The 14,278-nt window shown below is 53.6% G+C and overlaps 2 protein-coding genes across 12 annotated transcripts in view; both read right to left on the reverse strand.

Moving 5' to 3' along the window:
• JAKMIP1 (janus kinase and microtubule interacting protein 1) overlaps nucleotides 1-14,278 on the reverse strand; it is a 127,981-nt gene that overhangs the window by 24,745 nt on the left and 88,958 nt on the right. For 9 of the 11 annotated variants that reach the window (XM_082727476.1, XM_082727478.1, XM_082727472.1 and 6 more), the window contains 5 exons: nucleotides 7,834-7,962; nucleotides 6,545-6,673; nucleotides 6,136-6,219; nucleotides 3,075-3,137; nucleotides 984-1,399 (listed from right to left, as the gene is read on the reverse strand). In XM_082727476.1, coding sequence (XP_082583602.1) covers nucleotides 1,226-1,399; nucleotides 3,075-3,137; nucleotides 6,136-6,219; nucleotides 6,545-6,673; nucleotides 7,834-7,962 — 579 coding nt within the window. In that variant the 3' untranslated portion in view covers nucleotides 984-1,225. Of the gene's footprint in view, nucleotides 1-983; nucleotides 1,400-3,074; nucleotides 3,138-6,135; nucleotides 6,220-6,544; nucleotides 6,674-7,833; nucleotides 7,963-14,278 lie in introns of those variants that run through there. The other 2 variants (XM_082727468.1, XM_082727471.1) reach the window with 1 other exon arrangement.
• LOC309863041 (uncharacterized protein) lies at nucleotides 984-11,127 on the reverse strand. Its single transcript, XM_082727488.1, has 6 exons — nucleotides 10,906-11,127; nucleotides 7,834-7,962; nucleotides 6,545-6,673; nucleotides 6,136-6,219; nucleotides 3,075-3,137; nucleotides 984-1,399 (listed from the first exon to the last, which is right to left on the reverse strand). The coding sequence occupies exons 1-2, from the start codon at nucleotides 11,009-11,011 to the stop codon at nucleotides 7,931-7,933; spliced, it is 138 nt and encodes a 45-aa protein (XP_082583614.1). The 5' UTR covers nucleotides 11,012-11,127; the 3' UTR covers nucleotides 984-1,399; nucleotides 3,075-3,137; nucleotides 6,136-6,219; nucleotides 6,545-6,673; nucleotides 7,834-7,930.

A 14,278-nucleotide genomic window follows, 5' to 3' on the forward strand; every position in this document is an offset into this window, starting at 1 on the left:
ACTGTGAACAGTGACCTCGCATGGCTTCCTGCTCCTGCTGTGTGAGTGGAAGATCCTGTTCCCGCTCAAGCAAAAGTTGGGTTGCACGGCAACGCTTGGTTTGGAGGCATTGGGGCCATACAGTCCATGCCAACACGACAAAGGACAAGATGGTAAATTCTGGTGCAAACAACTTTAACAGAAGCCAGGAGGAGGAAACAGAACAGGAGGGACACCAGTGTCGCAAGGGTGCTGGCTTTTCCCTGGCGGGAACCGTTCATGCAAAGGCTTCAGTGGAGGGAGAGCAGAGCCACTCAGGTGCTCAGACAAACAGGTGCTCAGACAAATGAATCACAAACTTAGGTGATGTTTAAAATGTGGATGACTTTTAAATGGCAATAAACAGAAAAAGGAGTATGAAGTAACAGGATTGCAATACAGTGCTAGGCACCCAAGGCCAGGTTTCAGTGGGAAGCAGTTTAACCCATCACTACTCTCACACTGGACCCAGCTCTGTATTGGGGACGTTACCGAAGGTTCGGAACGTGACCGCTCCCCGTGAACAGCATTCAGTCTCCCTCCGTGCTAACAATAACTCTGAGTTGCAGGTTGAGTTACAAACAGTTAAGATTTCGGTCCAGAGCAACCCTGTGTGACACCCAGGGCTGCATTTGCTGGACGGGAATTGGGACAACCCCACGGTTTTTCTCAAACTCCTCTGCAAATGCCTCCCTTTCCCCTGCTTACTTACTTACCTGTGTTTACCTTGGCACATAGAAAATGGGCCAAACTAGCAGTAAACACACTACAGAGTCAGTCGTGGGCCAGGTCAGGCCCTGCTCTTTCAAAAGGAGAGGTTCCCTGCATGCAAGGTCATCTTAAAAAGGTGTGTTATTAATTGCAACAGGTGCTTCTATCCGGGTTTGCAGAATGCATACCAGGTGACTATGCATGCAGGAAAGAAGTAGTTATGGAAATGAAACACAAATAAAAAAGGCAAAATATTGCAAAAACAAATTATTTTATTAAGTGCAAAACAAGCCGTAGGCAATAAATAGATTAGCTCTGGTACATGTCCAAAGACTTCGGTGAGCATTCTCTCCAGAACATATTAAGGCAGTGAAATTATTCTGAACATACAGATTTAAAAAAAAAAAAAGAAAGAAAGAAAGAAAAGAAAAAGGAAAAGAAAAGGAAACAACTCTACCACGTCCCTTTACACATGCTGGAGGACATCTGGGAGCTTTTACATGAATTTCAGTTTGGGCTCAAAGAGAAGGTCTGTTCCGTTTGAGAGCGCACAACAGATAGAGTCTCTTACTTCGAGCTCCAGCACTCGGAACTCTAGTAGCTCGTTCTGGTCCTTCGCGTCTTGCATTTCGTTCTTCAGCTGACTCTCTTCCATTTCCAGCCTGTAAATCTAGAGCAGACGCACCTGCGGGTTAGCGGGTGGGAGGACCCGCCGTCTCCACGGGAGCCGTGGTGATGGGGGGGTGGGGTGCCTCCTCCGTCCCTGCGGTCCTGGGCTTGGCCCAGAAGAGGGGTTCCTTATAGACTTGCTGAATGAATGAATGATGGGGAAACTGAGGCATGGAGCCACTAAGTCCCTTTCTGAGGTCAAATGTGAGGGAGGCAGGAGCGCATCATGGGTGCTTCTGATCCGAAAGACTGTGTGTATTCTTTTCACTCTGTCCCCCACCCACCCACCCACCCCTCCCTGATGCAGTCAAGGCAATCTCCCCCACCCCCACTCCCACCCAGACAGAGTGGGACAAACCACAGCAGGAAGGCATACACTGTCACCTGGCCAGAGGACTCAGGAAGCAGCTGTCCTGAAGGCACAAGTCTTTTGGGGAAGATGGGTTTCCTGGTCTGACATCCATCAGGATGGAAAAGCATCCTAATGGCTCCGTGCCTCATTTTCTGTCCGAGAAGCATGAGGCTGCCCATCCACCTTGGCCACAACCAGGACTGACTGACAGAAGGCACACCTCCCTCTCAAGGGCTTCTGTGAGCCCCAGCCACCTTTGCCTCTCCCTCTTCTTGCCTTGAGAACTGGAAGGGGTTCTCCACGGATGGGGTGCTGCACCCCAGGGGACATTTGGAAACAGTGTATTTTCTCTGTGGCTTCTTGAATTTAGTGAGCAGGACCAAGGACATGGACTCTCTCCCAATACACAGGCTTGACCAACAGAATGACAGGTCCTGTCCCAGTGCTCCAAATGTGACAGAGAAACAGAGGACAGTGAGCAGCCACTCAGCTGGTAAGTGACACAGCGGGGGCTGGACTAAGCCCTCCCAAGAGGGCAAGGCTGGGCTCCCCTCACGCAGGCATTCTAGGATGTTCAAAGACTAAGCCAAACCAAGGTCTGTCTGGTTCCGCTGGTATGGAAAGTCTGGACAGGAAGTACATCTGGTGGTTTGGGGTGCTGAGGGATGGGAGACAGGAAGGGACTACAAATGGCACAAGGGACCTTTATGGAAGACTAAAGTTGTTCTAAAACTACATCAAGGGGATGGCTGCACAACTCAGTAAATTTACTTAAACAAAACACTCCAAATTGTGCACAAATAAGAAAAAAAATAAAACTAAGGTCTTACCCCAAAGCATTAAATCTATCCCCCCCCCCCACAGGCTGTCTCGAGAGAGATCTAGAAATTTCCATAACCACAGAAGGAAGGCAACAAGCTTAGCTTTGCCAGCACCATGGCCTGCAGTCCGCCAACTGGACTACGATGGCCTGAAGGACTATTCGATTGGCACCTTTGGTCCCCCGTGGTGGGAGGGGAAGGGCTCTGGAACCCCAAAGCATTAGCAGAGGTAGGATAGAAGGAGGACGGTCGACCCCCACTGTGTCTGCAGGGTGTTCTAAACCAGCTCTGCGGGCCTCATTCCAGAGGACAGCACTAGGACCAAGCGCTGGGAAGCCCCAGGAACTGGGCTCTGACTCAAGGTAAGGGACAGGTCCCTCCTCCTCGAGCCCGTCAGGAGCCGAAGGGCTGCTGCGAGGGCGTCTCCGTGGGCCTCTGAGGGCCCTGACTGTCTGGCTCAGTGACCATCTGAGGCGGCGGTGTGTGGATTCGTGCCCACATACCTTTTCCAGCAAGTCTTGGTTTGTTCTGATGAGCAGCTGCTTCTCTTCCACCCACTTGGAATCCTAAGAAAAAGCACTAAGTATGTTCACACTCCTTGAAGCAAACAGACAGTTAAAGAGCAAAGGTGGTGTTGGTGACCAAAAGGCAATAGAAAACTCTCCATGGAAAGGTCAGAGACAGGGACGGCTGCTGTCCCTGTCTCTGACCTGGGTCCCTCTAAACTGTTACTCCTGAAAGAGAGAGCTGGCAGCTTTGTGGGGTGTCCCTTCCCCAAATCTCACGCTCCCTGAAAGCCCGCAGAGTTCGTGCCGTGAGTGTCCTTGACTGGAAAGCAGCTGCAGAGGGACCCATTGGCCTTGCAGACCTGCTCACGCTTGCTCACCAAGCTCATGGGCTGACATCCAGGCTCCACCCCAAAGGTCAGCCCACACCCACGGACCTGGCTTTGTCACAGGGACGTGTTTCCGTGCGTTCCGGTCCCACTGCTTATGATGCCTTAACCACATTTCTTTGCCTGGTCAGGTCCCACCCATGGAGGTCCCATGAGCACAGGGCACCAGGCCTCTGTTTCCACCGTGGCACCCCCACCCGCAGCGCCTAGCACGGGGCCTGGCATACAGCTGGTACTCAATAAATAGGGGAGGATGGATACATGGATAAAGGAATAGATGGAAGAACTTCCTCCTTCCCTTCTCTCAGCTGTGGTGGCCTCCTGGGCTTCCTTTACCAATTTCTAATTTATCACGAAGTATTGTCTCTGGGTTGACATGTATAGGCCCCACGAGGCTGTGAGTCTCCTTGAGCATAGAGCTGTGTTCCACTCATCTTTTGGTCTAGAGAAGACTGCCTGCAGCCGTTCCCCCATCTGCATGCCCCTGACCCTTGGCAACAACTCTGCAGCTTCTCCCAACAGGACGTGATGGATACTTCTCCAACCCTGAAGCTGAGTGCACTGTGGTATGTGTTGGCTCCTGGGATATTTGCAAATGGGACTTGAGCAGAGGCTTGGAGCATACTTGTGCCTTGAGGTCTGCCCTTTCTCCTTGTCCCCAGACCACTCAGCAAAGGAGCCCGGTTAGCTTCCTTGAGAATGAGAGACTAGGAGGAGAGCCAACAGCAGGTGCCTGCGCCCAGACAGGAAAGAGGCCATTTCAGGCCACGTCACCCCAGCTGATGCCCCAACAACACAGCCTCCAAAATGACCCCAGGGGAGACCAGCAGAAGAGCCACACAGCTGGGCCTAGTACAAGCGGCTCACCCAGAGCGCTGTGAGCAAATAAAATTTTTGTTGTTTTAAACAACTCAGTTTGGAGGTAGTTTGGTACGCGGCGATAGGCAACTGACACCTTATCCCTGTACACCAAGCACAAACTTGGTAAAGGGCAAGGCTCTGGTGGCTGCTCCCTCAACAAACGGCCATTTGTTCTGTCCCAAACTGGTCCTTCCACTTGGAAGAACCAGCCCACAAACATAGGGTCAAGCACCTTCGGTGGGGATGGAACTTAGTCGAAGTCGATGGTTAGGTGACACGTGAGCTCAGCCAGCAGGAGAGGCCGAGGTCAGTGTCAGGGAGAATAGGAGCTTGAGAGCAGCCCTCTGTCCCACCTGGACTCTTCCCGCTGCTTCCCTCTCCCCACTTCTGCTTGCCAAGCATGTGAAGCACTATCACTACCCTGTTTTGAGGATGAGGAAAAGAGACAGCGTGGCTTGCATGGGTCACGTAACACTCAGGCAAGCCAACCCTGGGTGTGTGCACTTCACCCCTCCCCCACCTCCGTGGACCGTTCTGGACCATGGTTGCGGAAGCAGGGCCCCAGGGTTGGCCACTTGCCGAGCCCCGTCCAGGCCTGGAACAGTTCTGCCGTGAGCGTCAGTGTGTGTGTCCCGAGTTCTGCTTCCTGACAGTCTGCCTTAATCTGCACCCTGGTCGCCACCTGGGCCCTCGTCCCAACTGGACACGAGGCAGCATTCGTTCTCAGCCCCCTATTCTGAGACCCGTATACCACCTTCTCCTGGTCTCTGCAGAGGGGCGCACACAGTGGGCAGGGTGGGTCCAAGCTGGCAGCGCCACGGGGTCCCCGAGAAAACCCATGGGGTGGGCGGCCCCCTGCCTCCAGAAGGGACAGAGGGTGTACTGAGTAGTAAGTAAACCTCACTGCGTTGAGCCGCTGAGAATTCCCGGCTATCTCTCACCACCAAGGCAATGGCTGACCTGCACCAACCCCAGTGAGGGCTGCCTTTGGGTGTTGCCCTCTGAGAGGCTGGCACTCCACCCAGTGCCCCCTCTACAGTCTCCCCCAACCCAGGGTCCAGGTCTGTGTCTGGGCTTCGCCTCCCTACTGTGTCCTGCTGTCAGTCTGGCCTTGTCATGTTCAGAGAACGTGTGCATGGAGGAGTCTCGGCGCTGAGAAACTCAAGGGCCGGGGTTTCCTGTGAACAGAGTCACAAGCAGTGTGGAACCCCGAGGAGCGGGCTGAGGCCCGGCTCATTTTCACGACTAAACCCTGATGAATAATGGCAGTTTTCCTTCAGAGTCAAGTCAAAGAGGATTCTGGCCACACTCTGCCTTCTGAATTGTCTCCTACTTTGGCACACTTGGCCAACGATGACAAAGCCAAGTTAGAACCTCGTAACGGGTTTTGGTTTGTTTTTTTGTTTTGTTTTGTTTTTAAAGATTTTATTTATTTATTTGACAGACAGAGATCACAAGTAGGCAGAGAGGCAGGCAGAGAGAGAGGAGGAAGCAGGCTCCCTGCTGAGCAGAGAGCCTGATGCAGGGCTCGATCCCAGGACCCTGAGATCATGACCCGAGCCAAAGGCAGAGACTTTAACCCCCTGAGCCACCCAGGCACCCCAGGTTTTGGTTTTGTAAAACTCTGCGATTAGGCACCTCAGCTAGGCTATTCTTGCTTGGGTTTGGCCTGGGTGGTTTTTTTTCTCTAATGTCTCTGGAGCAAACAACTCAGACCCATGGTGGGGGGGGGGGAGCTTGGCACCAAGGCCACCGAGACACCATGAGGGGACAGACATGCGAAGAACCCCATGATCATTCCTGCTCACCTGTCCCTTTTCAACCAGTAACTTCTCCAAGTCTTCAATTTTGGCCTGACACCTCAGCAAGTCAGCTTGGAGCTGTTCCCGAGTCTGGAATGAGAAGGATCCGGAAGTGAGCAGGTCACCATGGATGGGTGACAGAGGAGCAGTAAGGACGGTGCTGTAATCCAGGCCCTGGAAGCCCATCCAGGCACGGGTTCGAAGCTGACCCACCCAACTGCACATAACAATTTGTAAAAGAATGGGAAGGTCTTGAGACCTTTGAAGATGGCAAGAGAGCCCCTGGGGGTCTGCCAAGGTTTGGTGAGGTGCCCCCCCAGCCCTTCTTCTTATCCCCTCCAAGCATCACAGGCAAGGTTTAGAGACCCTGGCGGTCCGCCCAGCCCCTTGTGGCCTGCGGGCCTGCAACACTTACCCGGGCCTCTCTCTCTGCATCCAGCGTCCCCCCGACCTGCTCCTGAAGCAGGGCGTAGGCCCGCTGCAGGGCCTGGTACTCCCTGGTCAGCTGGCAGAACCTCAGATCAGCCTCCTCCCTGGTCGTCGTCTTAGCGTCATGGAGAAGAAAGACAGAAGGAAGCAAGTGATTTGCTGTGGGTCCCACTGCCAGGGTCCCCCGGGAACAGAAGCACACATCCAGCCCTCACAGCCACTGCTGGCAATGACTTAAGGAACCAGTCACTGCCAGGATGTGACTGGGGGCCTGGAGTGACAGGCTGTGGGAGAAGACACCATCCTGATCGTCAGCACCCTTCCCGGGAACTCATGGAAGCCTGGGGATCCCTGAGTCACACGCAAGGGAGAAAGGGCAAGAGCGCCCCAGAGCCAAGCACCTCCCAGCAGCGCTTCTCACTCTGGCAATTTCTCGGAAGGAGACATCCTCCCTGGGAAGGCACAATACTGGCCAGGCATGGGCGCAACACTGGTGGTCTGGAAAACTGGGAAGCATCTATTATGGGGTCCCATCACATTAAATCCCTGTGTGCATGGGCGTGAGACGTCCTGCGTGCTCACGGGAGACAGGGATGTAGAACACGGTGTTTGATGCCCAAAGCTGCTTGTTACATCCTGGTGGTCACATGTGTCTGGTACGACCACATTTTAGTCGGGTTTCCTAAGAGAATTCAGCGGGGGGTGTGCGGGTGGGCAAGGACCACGCCTCCCTTCCCACCTTTGTGAGCCCAGCTCACTTGATGCCGCAGTCATGAACCCAGGTGTGAGTGGAGATATAGGGAAATGTCAGGGTGGTGACTCATGGGGAGAGGGCTTCCAGTGGTTTCTACTGCCCTCTGCCCTCACCCGCTGCATGTGGTTTGTCTTCCTGTGTGGCCTCATCTTCTTCATGAAAAAGCAATTCATACTGTTTCCACTAGGTGGTGTGCCTGTGTGCGTGCATGCCTGTGTGTGTGTGTGTGTGTGTGTGCATGTGCTCTGGGGACCAGAGACAGTTCACCACGCGACAGGTTTAATTGCAAAGACAGCAGCAAGGCCCCACAGATGTCCTCTGTGAGATCAGCACTGGGGAAAGGAAGGGACCATCACACGCTGCCAGCACCCCCCGTGTCATCATCAGAGCCCCACGCAGTGGGGGGGGGGGGGCCCTGCCCTCAGGGCTACGGGCTGTGATGACACAGGCCCTCCAGACTTAGATCTTTGTGGGGAGCAGCAGGGGCGGCTGTCAGGGGCCAGAGGCGGCCCCTCGCTTACATCGTCCAAGTCTTCCTCTGGTGTGGCCGGGGCCCTGTCTGTCCTGTCTGTGTTGCAGGATGTTTCTGACAATGTTTCCGAGTCCACGGACTCCTCATCAAATCCAAAAAACGTCTCCACAACATGCTTCTGTAAATGTAAGACAAGGGGCAAGCACATCAGTGATGGACCCAGAACAGCTGAGTGCCCCTCCTCCGCACCCCTGCCCATCACCCCCAGGCACAGGAGTGACCACACACATGTCTGGACCCCAAAGGCATCCCAAGAGGCAGCTAGTGGGGTTCCTGATGGACTGGGTGGGAGAGGAGGTGACAGAAGGTGGTGGAAGGGGGAGGGGGCCGCAGCAGAGCACGCTGGCCTGACCCTGGCTCCTTCTGCAGTCACTTAGCACCTCTGAGCACCAGCATCCTTCTCCATCAGACAGACGCAGAACCCCCCACATCACCTGAGAGCAAGGTCATGCATGCACCGAATCCGGTGTGCTGACCCTCAGTGGGCAGCATGTGTGTCCTACTAAGGAGGGACCCTCGTGCACCAATCAGTCAGAGTCAGAGGCAGTCTGAACACTCCATGCCCTGGCTTCCTGGTTTGCCTACCCAGCACTTCTCCCGCCCCAAATACCATGAGATATGGGGCTTCATTCAGCCTTCACGCATACATTCCGGCATTCGTTCAGCAAACGCCCAACTGAGCACCTTCTATGGGTCAGGCACTGGATGGGGCCCGGGGAAACACAACATGATTAAGACCACACATGCTCTCCACCACAAGGAGCTTCAGTCCCTTGGGGGCGGCAGACACAAACCGACAATCACCAGATCAACTTCCCGTGTTTTAGGAACATTGGCTTTCTTCCCTTCCAAAATAGCCGCTGAGAAGGATTTTTATTTGGGTTTACAATCGACGAATGTTTTTCATGACCATGAGGACAGCACCGTAACTAAATCCAGAGTCAAGCCCCAGGCTCCCCCTGGTTCATCCAGAACCTGGCTCCTCCCAGTCCCTTCCCCACTCCTCAACCCACAGAAAGATCAGGGCTCACCCTGCACATTGAGGGTACCCCCCCACACTCTGCTTGTTGAAGCTGGTATATGTCTGCGCTCTTGGGTGCCCACATGTAAGAGAAATGTGTCTGCGACCATGATTAAAAACGTAATTAAGAAATAATCTAGCCATCAGGAAGGGAGAGGGAGACAGAGGGACTGCTCTGTCCTCTTGCACAGCTCGAGTGTCTGGAGAGGTTTTGCTGGAGACACCCACGAGGACAGCGGTTTGCTCATGAGGGCTGAGATCTGGGGTTCTGTATTCCCCACGTTGGCCCAGAGCCGAGCATATTCAGTCAACATTGGTTCTCAAATGCATAATCATGAACGAGGCTTTGTTCGTGAACTCGAAGCTGAACTAACTCGGCCCACAAAGAGTTTTCGGCTCGCACGTGACAGCCCTTCCCCTCATTCACACAGCCAGCACCAGCTGGGCAAACACCTGGTCCCACACCAGGTAGAACCGTGTCGACCTACTGGGCTCCATCAGTATCAAACGATTTCTTGTCTCCAAGTAGAGGCTGGAGACAGTCACATATACCCCAATCTCCTCCCCCAGAGGAGAAACCTCCCTTGGACTCAGGTATGGAAAACTCTCCAGATGTTTTCCAGAGAGCAGTGAGTGGCCATGGTGTCCTGATGGTGACGACCTCGGGAGTGACAGGTCCGCGATGCTCAGAGCTCTTCTGCACACACGGAACTCACCTCCCAGAGCTCCAGACTCCTCACTTTTCTGGGCAGCCATTCACCCAACCTCATTTCTTGTAAACACTGCTAATTGCAAGGCGTCTGGGGACAGGACTGCACTTGCTGCGCTGTCGGCCGGCAGCCAGGCGTGACGCACACGGATGGGGCTCCAGGAACCCTCTCGCCAGGCTGTCTCCAAACCGTCAGGACAAGACACCCCCTGTGAGCTTCCTGGACCATCCAGGTGGCTAATGACTCGGTGTTCAGGACAGTCCGCTTCTAGAAACCTCAGGGATTGTTCACTGGGTCTTCCCTCTCTGAGCCGTAACATGGGCATTCACGACAGATGTTGCAGATGTGCATTAAAGGAGAGCTGCCTTTGCCGACAGCCCATCCCCAGACCCAAGTGGAGCTCCCTGAAGTCCAGTGTGGCCTCAGAGACCAAGGCTCCAGGGAAGTGTGCTTCAGGGCAGAAGGCGGGACATAGCACTGACGGGGCATCTAGCACAAAAGGACACTCCTGTTCTGTCCCTCGCCCAACGGGACGTGAATCCACAGAACTCCGGGCTCACACAACTCCTCCAGTGGCAGCGAGCAGCTTAAGAACCCCCCCAACCTTGTACAACATGTGGGTTGGGTTAATTTGTTTCCTTGAAGGGTTAGTGTGTTTTAAAGGGATAGTATTATCTGGGAAGCTGAGATATACCACAGAGATGTACGCCTTTGTGAATAAAAGCAAGATAGAAAAAGACATTTTCATGCTTAAAGTGAAAAGCATTTGCAACCAAAATGTGGCCTGACAACACATCTTCAAAATCCCCGTGAAATAGGAAGGACAGAATCACCTAGAAAACACTCGAATGCTCGGCTCTCTCGGAAAGAGTCACGCCCTGGGGCACCTGTCAGGTTTCCTGAATTGTCCACTTTTCTCAGATTCCCTGGGCATTTATTTCCCAGGAAAAGCCTCGGCTCCTGGCCACACACATCTGGGGGCTTGCGCCTCCAGATTTCCGTCTTCTTTACCCCCCAGAGTCCTGCCTTCCCCACTCCTTTTTATAAACCAGCCCAATTTTTTGAAAGGCAGCTGGGGCAAAATTGAAAAACAAACATGTCTGCTCCATTTACCCTGTGAATGTACAGAGGTGCTCCTTCTCAGCAGATGGAAAGACACTGAGGGGAAGACAGGTGCTTCCAAAATAAACCACCCTGCATGGATCACAGCTCCCAAACCCCCTCGCTCCCACCTCCCCATGTCCCTTCCGACAGCTGCTAGCTCGGGTAGGGTCTCCCTGACATGTCCTTTCCCAGAACCTCCAACAGTTGCCTAGAGCTAGCCGCTTACCTTCGTGCTTGTAGGTCATCTCTTGGCAGCCAGAGAAGTACAAGCACACCAGGGTACAGAGACAGAGAAAGAAGGAGAAGTACAGCACAAAGAGGATGTATTCCATCACCGGGCGTGGAAGCAGAGCCCGCGAGTGCGTGTGCGCCCGGTGGGCTCAAAGCAGCCTCTCTGGCACCTGCTACCGGGCGTGTCTCCAGTGTTAGGGGGAAGCACAGCTTCTCCCCTGGAGCATTCTCCCCACACCCGGAGCTCTAGGATCAGCCTCCGAGGGCCATGCTGCCAGCTCGAGATCTGGGGCCTGAGAGCGGCCGGTTTCCAGGGCCCCGGCTGGCACTGTCATCATCACCCAGGACAGCTTCCCCACTGGGTCATTCCCTGGGGGCTGCCCTCCTGGTGCTGCCCTTCCACAAGCCTCAGGCCCCTGGGTGATCGTTAGGCCCCTGGGAAGAGCACTAGCAACGGTGACTCAGAGAGAGTTTTCTTCCGGACCAGAGCCAAAACCCAGGGGGCACATCCGCCACTGCGTGCACTTGGGCAAGTTTTCTGCTCATCCCCCGAGCACCCCACATGCACCCCAGACTACCTGGACTCAGGGGCTCTCAGCAGTCTGTCCTTCAGCTATTTGTACAGACTGACCAAACCGGGATCCCCACCTGAGGCAGCCACGGGAGCCTACATTTCTTGGAGAAGCTTCTCTCAGCAAAACAGCCAAAGTAAAATCCCGTGTGTCGGAGAAAAGGGATAGATAATCCTATTAAAAAGGAAAACTGCTGTACTTGGAAAGATAGTCAAGCCGTATGAAAAGGCAAAGGACAATCACAAAAAGAAAAGTGTAGACAATCAGGTTCATATGTATCTTTCAACTGTAATGATGCTGGACACTGCTCCTTCCAAAATATCCATGATATGAGCTATGTAACCACATCTTAGCATCTACTAAGCCTTTCATTCATGTTTCCAAATGAGCTGTTCCCAACACGTCCCACCCAGGCAGAATCGGGACTGGTTCAGGGATGAGCCCGTAACCAGACTGAGCCAAGGAGCACAGCCCTGGGACTCTTGCTGGAGCCACCGAAAAGAGATGTCCTCCCACCTCTGAAGTTGCTAGGCAGGTATAACACCGGCTTACAGCCTACAGCTGCTGAAGCTGATTCAGGCATCACATGGGGAAGCCCACCTGAGAAAGAGGCCAGCCCAGGGGAAAGCAGAGTAGAAAGGGGGAGAGAGACAGGCTCCAGGCAATTTGGGGTAAGCATCTGGATCCAGCTGTGCCTGAAACCAGCTACCTCTAGACTTCTTAGCTACATAAATTCCTTTCCTTTCTGAAATGACTGAGTTTTTTTGACACACTCAATAGAAAGAACCTTGGCTAATGAGGGAAGGGGAGAGAAGCCTAGAAACCATGCTATCTGCAAGCTGTTGAGTTTGCTCAGAGTCTGGCTGGGAACAGAACTGTGGGAAACGGCAGCCCAGGAACAAAGCTGAGTGGAAACAACCCTGCAGAAGAGCAGAGGATTCCTCTGCTACTTAGAAATGGAAAGCGTGGCCCATGACGACAAGTGCCCAGGAGCCCCAGCCACAGAAGGTGGTGCGTCCCGGCTTCTGTTCCAACGCAGCTCCCACCACAGAGTGGCAAGCTTTGCCTGGAGGGACACAAGGTCAAGTCTGGAGAGGCCCCAAGTGTCTGATGAGAAAGTATGCAGGGCGATGGTGAGTGGCCCTCCAGCTGAGATCTGCCAGAAGGTCTCAGCTCAGGCCTCAGCTGCTTCCTGGTGACACCAGACCCAGGGGCCATTCAGGGACAAAGGGACCACAGTACTGACACTTGGGCTCAGAGAAGGGCAGTTCTGCCCATGGCACTCTGATGTTTCTCAGCTATCTTCCAGTCTCTTGCGAAGGATGGCTACCATCCAAAGGGCATGGAGAGCTCACCTCACTGTGACCTGAGACAGTTTCCCTTTTAAGGTGACACAAATGAGAACCAGGGACATGAAGAGCAGGGCCTGGTTATCTGAAGTCAATGCACCCGCCAAAGGAAAGCTACTGATGTAAGGAGAAGGGAGAAGGACAAATAATAATTTGTGGATCCCTGACCCAGGCGCTCTGTTTGGTCTCCTGGATGGGATGATCACAGCTCCCCAAGGTCAATGCCATACGGCCAGGAGCCGGACCGGTCTTCCATGCGGTTGCCAGGCTACAGCGTCTCCACCTTTCCCCAGATCCATCCCTGCTCAAACCAGGGCACGTGAGTCAACCATGCTGACATGCATGTCAACCGTGTCAACCATGCATGACCTTAGCTGTGCTTACGTGCTTGGCTCTCTACCAAGACATGACTCCATGATGCTGGGCAACAAGATTTCAGACAGCAAGCTCACCGTCCCCACCCAGGCAGGATTTCAGTCAGGTTCATCTATGCTCCCAGCCCTCCTGCAGAGAGCCTGGCCTCCCCACATGGGGCCTGGGGAACCCCTCGCTCAGAGTTCTCCTGCTACTTCCTATAGGCGACTGAACTAGCAGTGTCCTGGGGTAGAGATGCCCACACCTATCCTATCCCCAGGAGCATGGTGAGACGGGGTCAGCGACCCTCTGAGTGTGAAGGTCCCCCTGGGGACATCACATCAGGGCATAACAGCTCTACTATCACCACTGGAGTGTGGGTGTGGAGGGAAATTCAGAGTCCAGGTTCTTCCAGAAAATTCTGGCACAAAAATTTGGGCCAAACAAAGGCTCAGACCAAGTGTGGTAAAGCCCGCTTTACAAACAGACAGAGCTTGATGGAGGTGTTTGAGGGGAAATAGTAACTCCTGAACCCTAGCAGCCTGTGGGAAGGAAGACAGAGAAGCTGTCCAGGCCTGAGAGCGAGACCTGGAAGCTCAGGTCCCAATCTGGTCCCGGACGATGCCAGGAGAAAGTAGGAATGTGTTGGGGAAACTGCTCTCCCCTAAATCTGGAGAAAAAAAGAAAATAGGCTTGTGGATCATAGAAACAATAAGTGGAAATGACTGTGAACTAGCTCAGGAAAATTCCCATGGAATTCTTCTAGTGGCAGTGATCTATTTCAATTAGTGACCGAACATCCCCATCCCTGGAGATGACCCAGGGCTGTGCAAACGCACTTGGCCAGTCAAAGCAATGTGCTTATTCAATTAACAGCTACCTGGGGACACCTACTCTGGGCCGAGACAGTGAGGGGGGCACAGCAGGTGGGACACAGCTCTGGCCCCCCTCAACCGTGTCCATGCAAGCCTAGCAAACCCCAAGTCTATTCTAGGCCTTTTTAGAGTTCTCTTCCCACAAACACATTCAGAAATTGGGAAAAGGAGAAACAGAATCCTTACTTACTCCACGAATTCTGATATAGGCTTGAAAA

Source organism: Mustela nivalis (assembly GCF_964662115.1).
Source record: "Mustela nivalis genome assembly, chromosome: 4".
Classification (NCBI taxonomy): domain Eukaryota; kingdom Metazoa; phylum Chordata; class Mammalia; order Carnivora; family Mustelidae; genus Mustela; species Mustela nivalis.

What these genes read in the sequence shown, in the direction of transcription:
- LOC309863041 (XM_082727488.1), bottom strand. Translation starts at nt 11,011, where the DNA reads ATGGAATACATCCTCTTTGTGCTGTACTTCTCCTTCTTTCTCTGTCTC. An exon ending in GATGACCTACAAGCACGAAG is followed by an intron (nt 7,963 to 10,905) that starts GTAAGCGGCTAG and finishes TTACATTTACAG; the next exon opens with AAGCATGTTGTGGAGACGTT.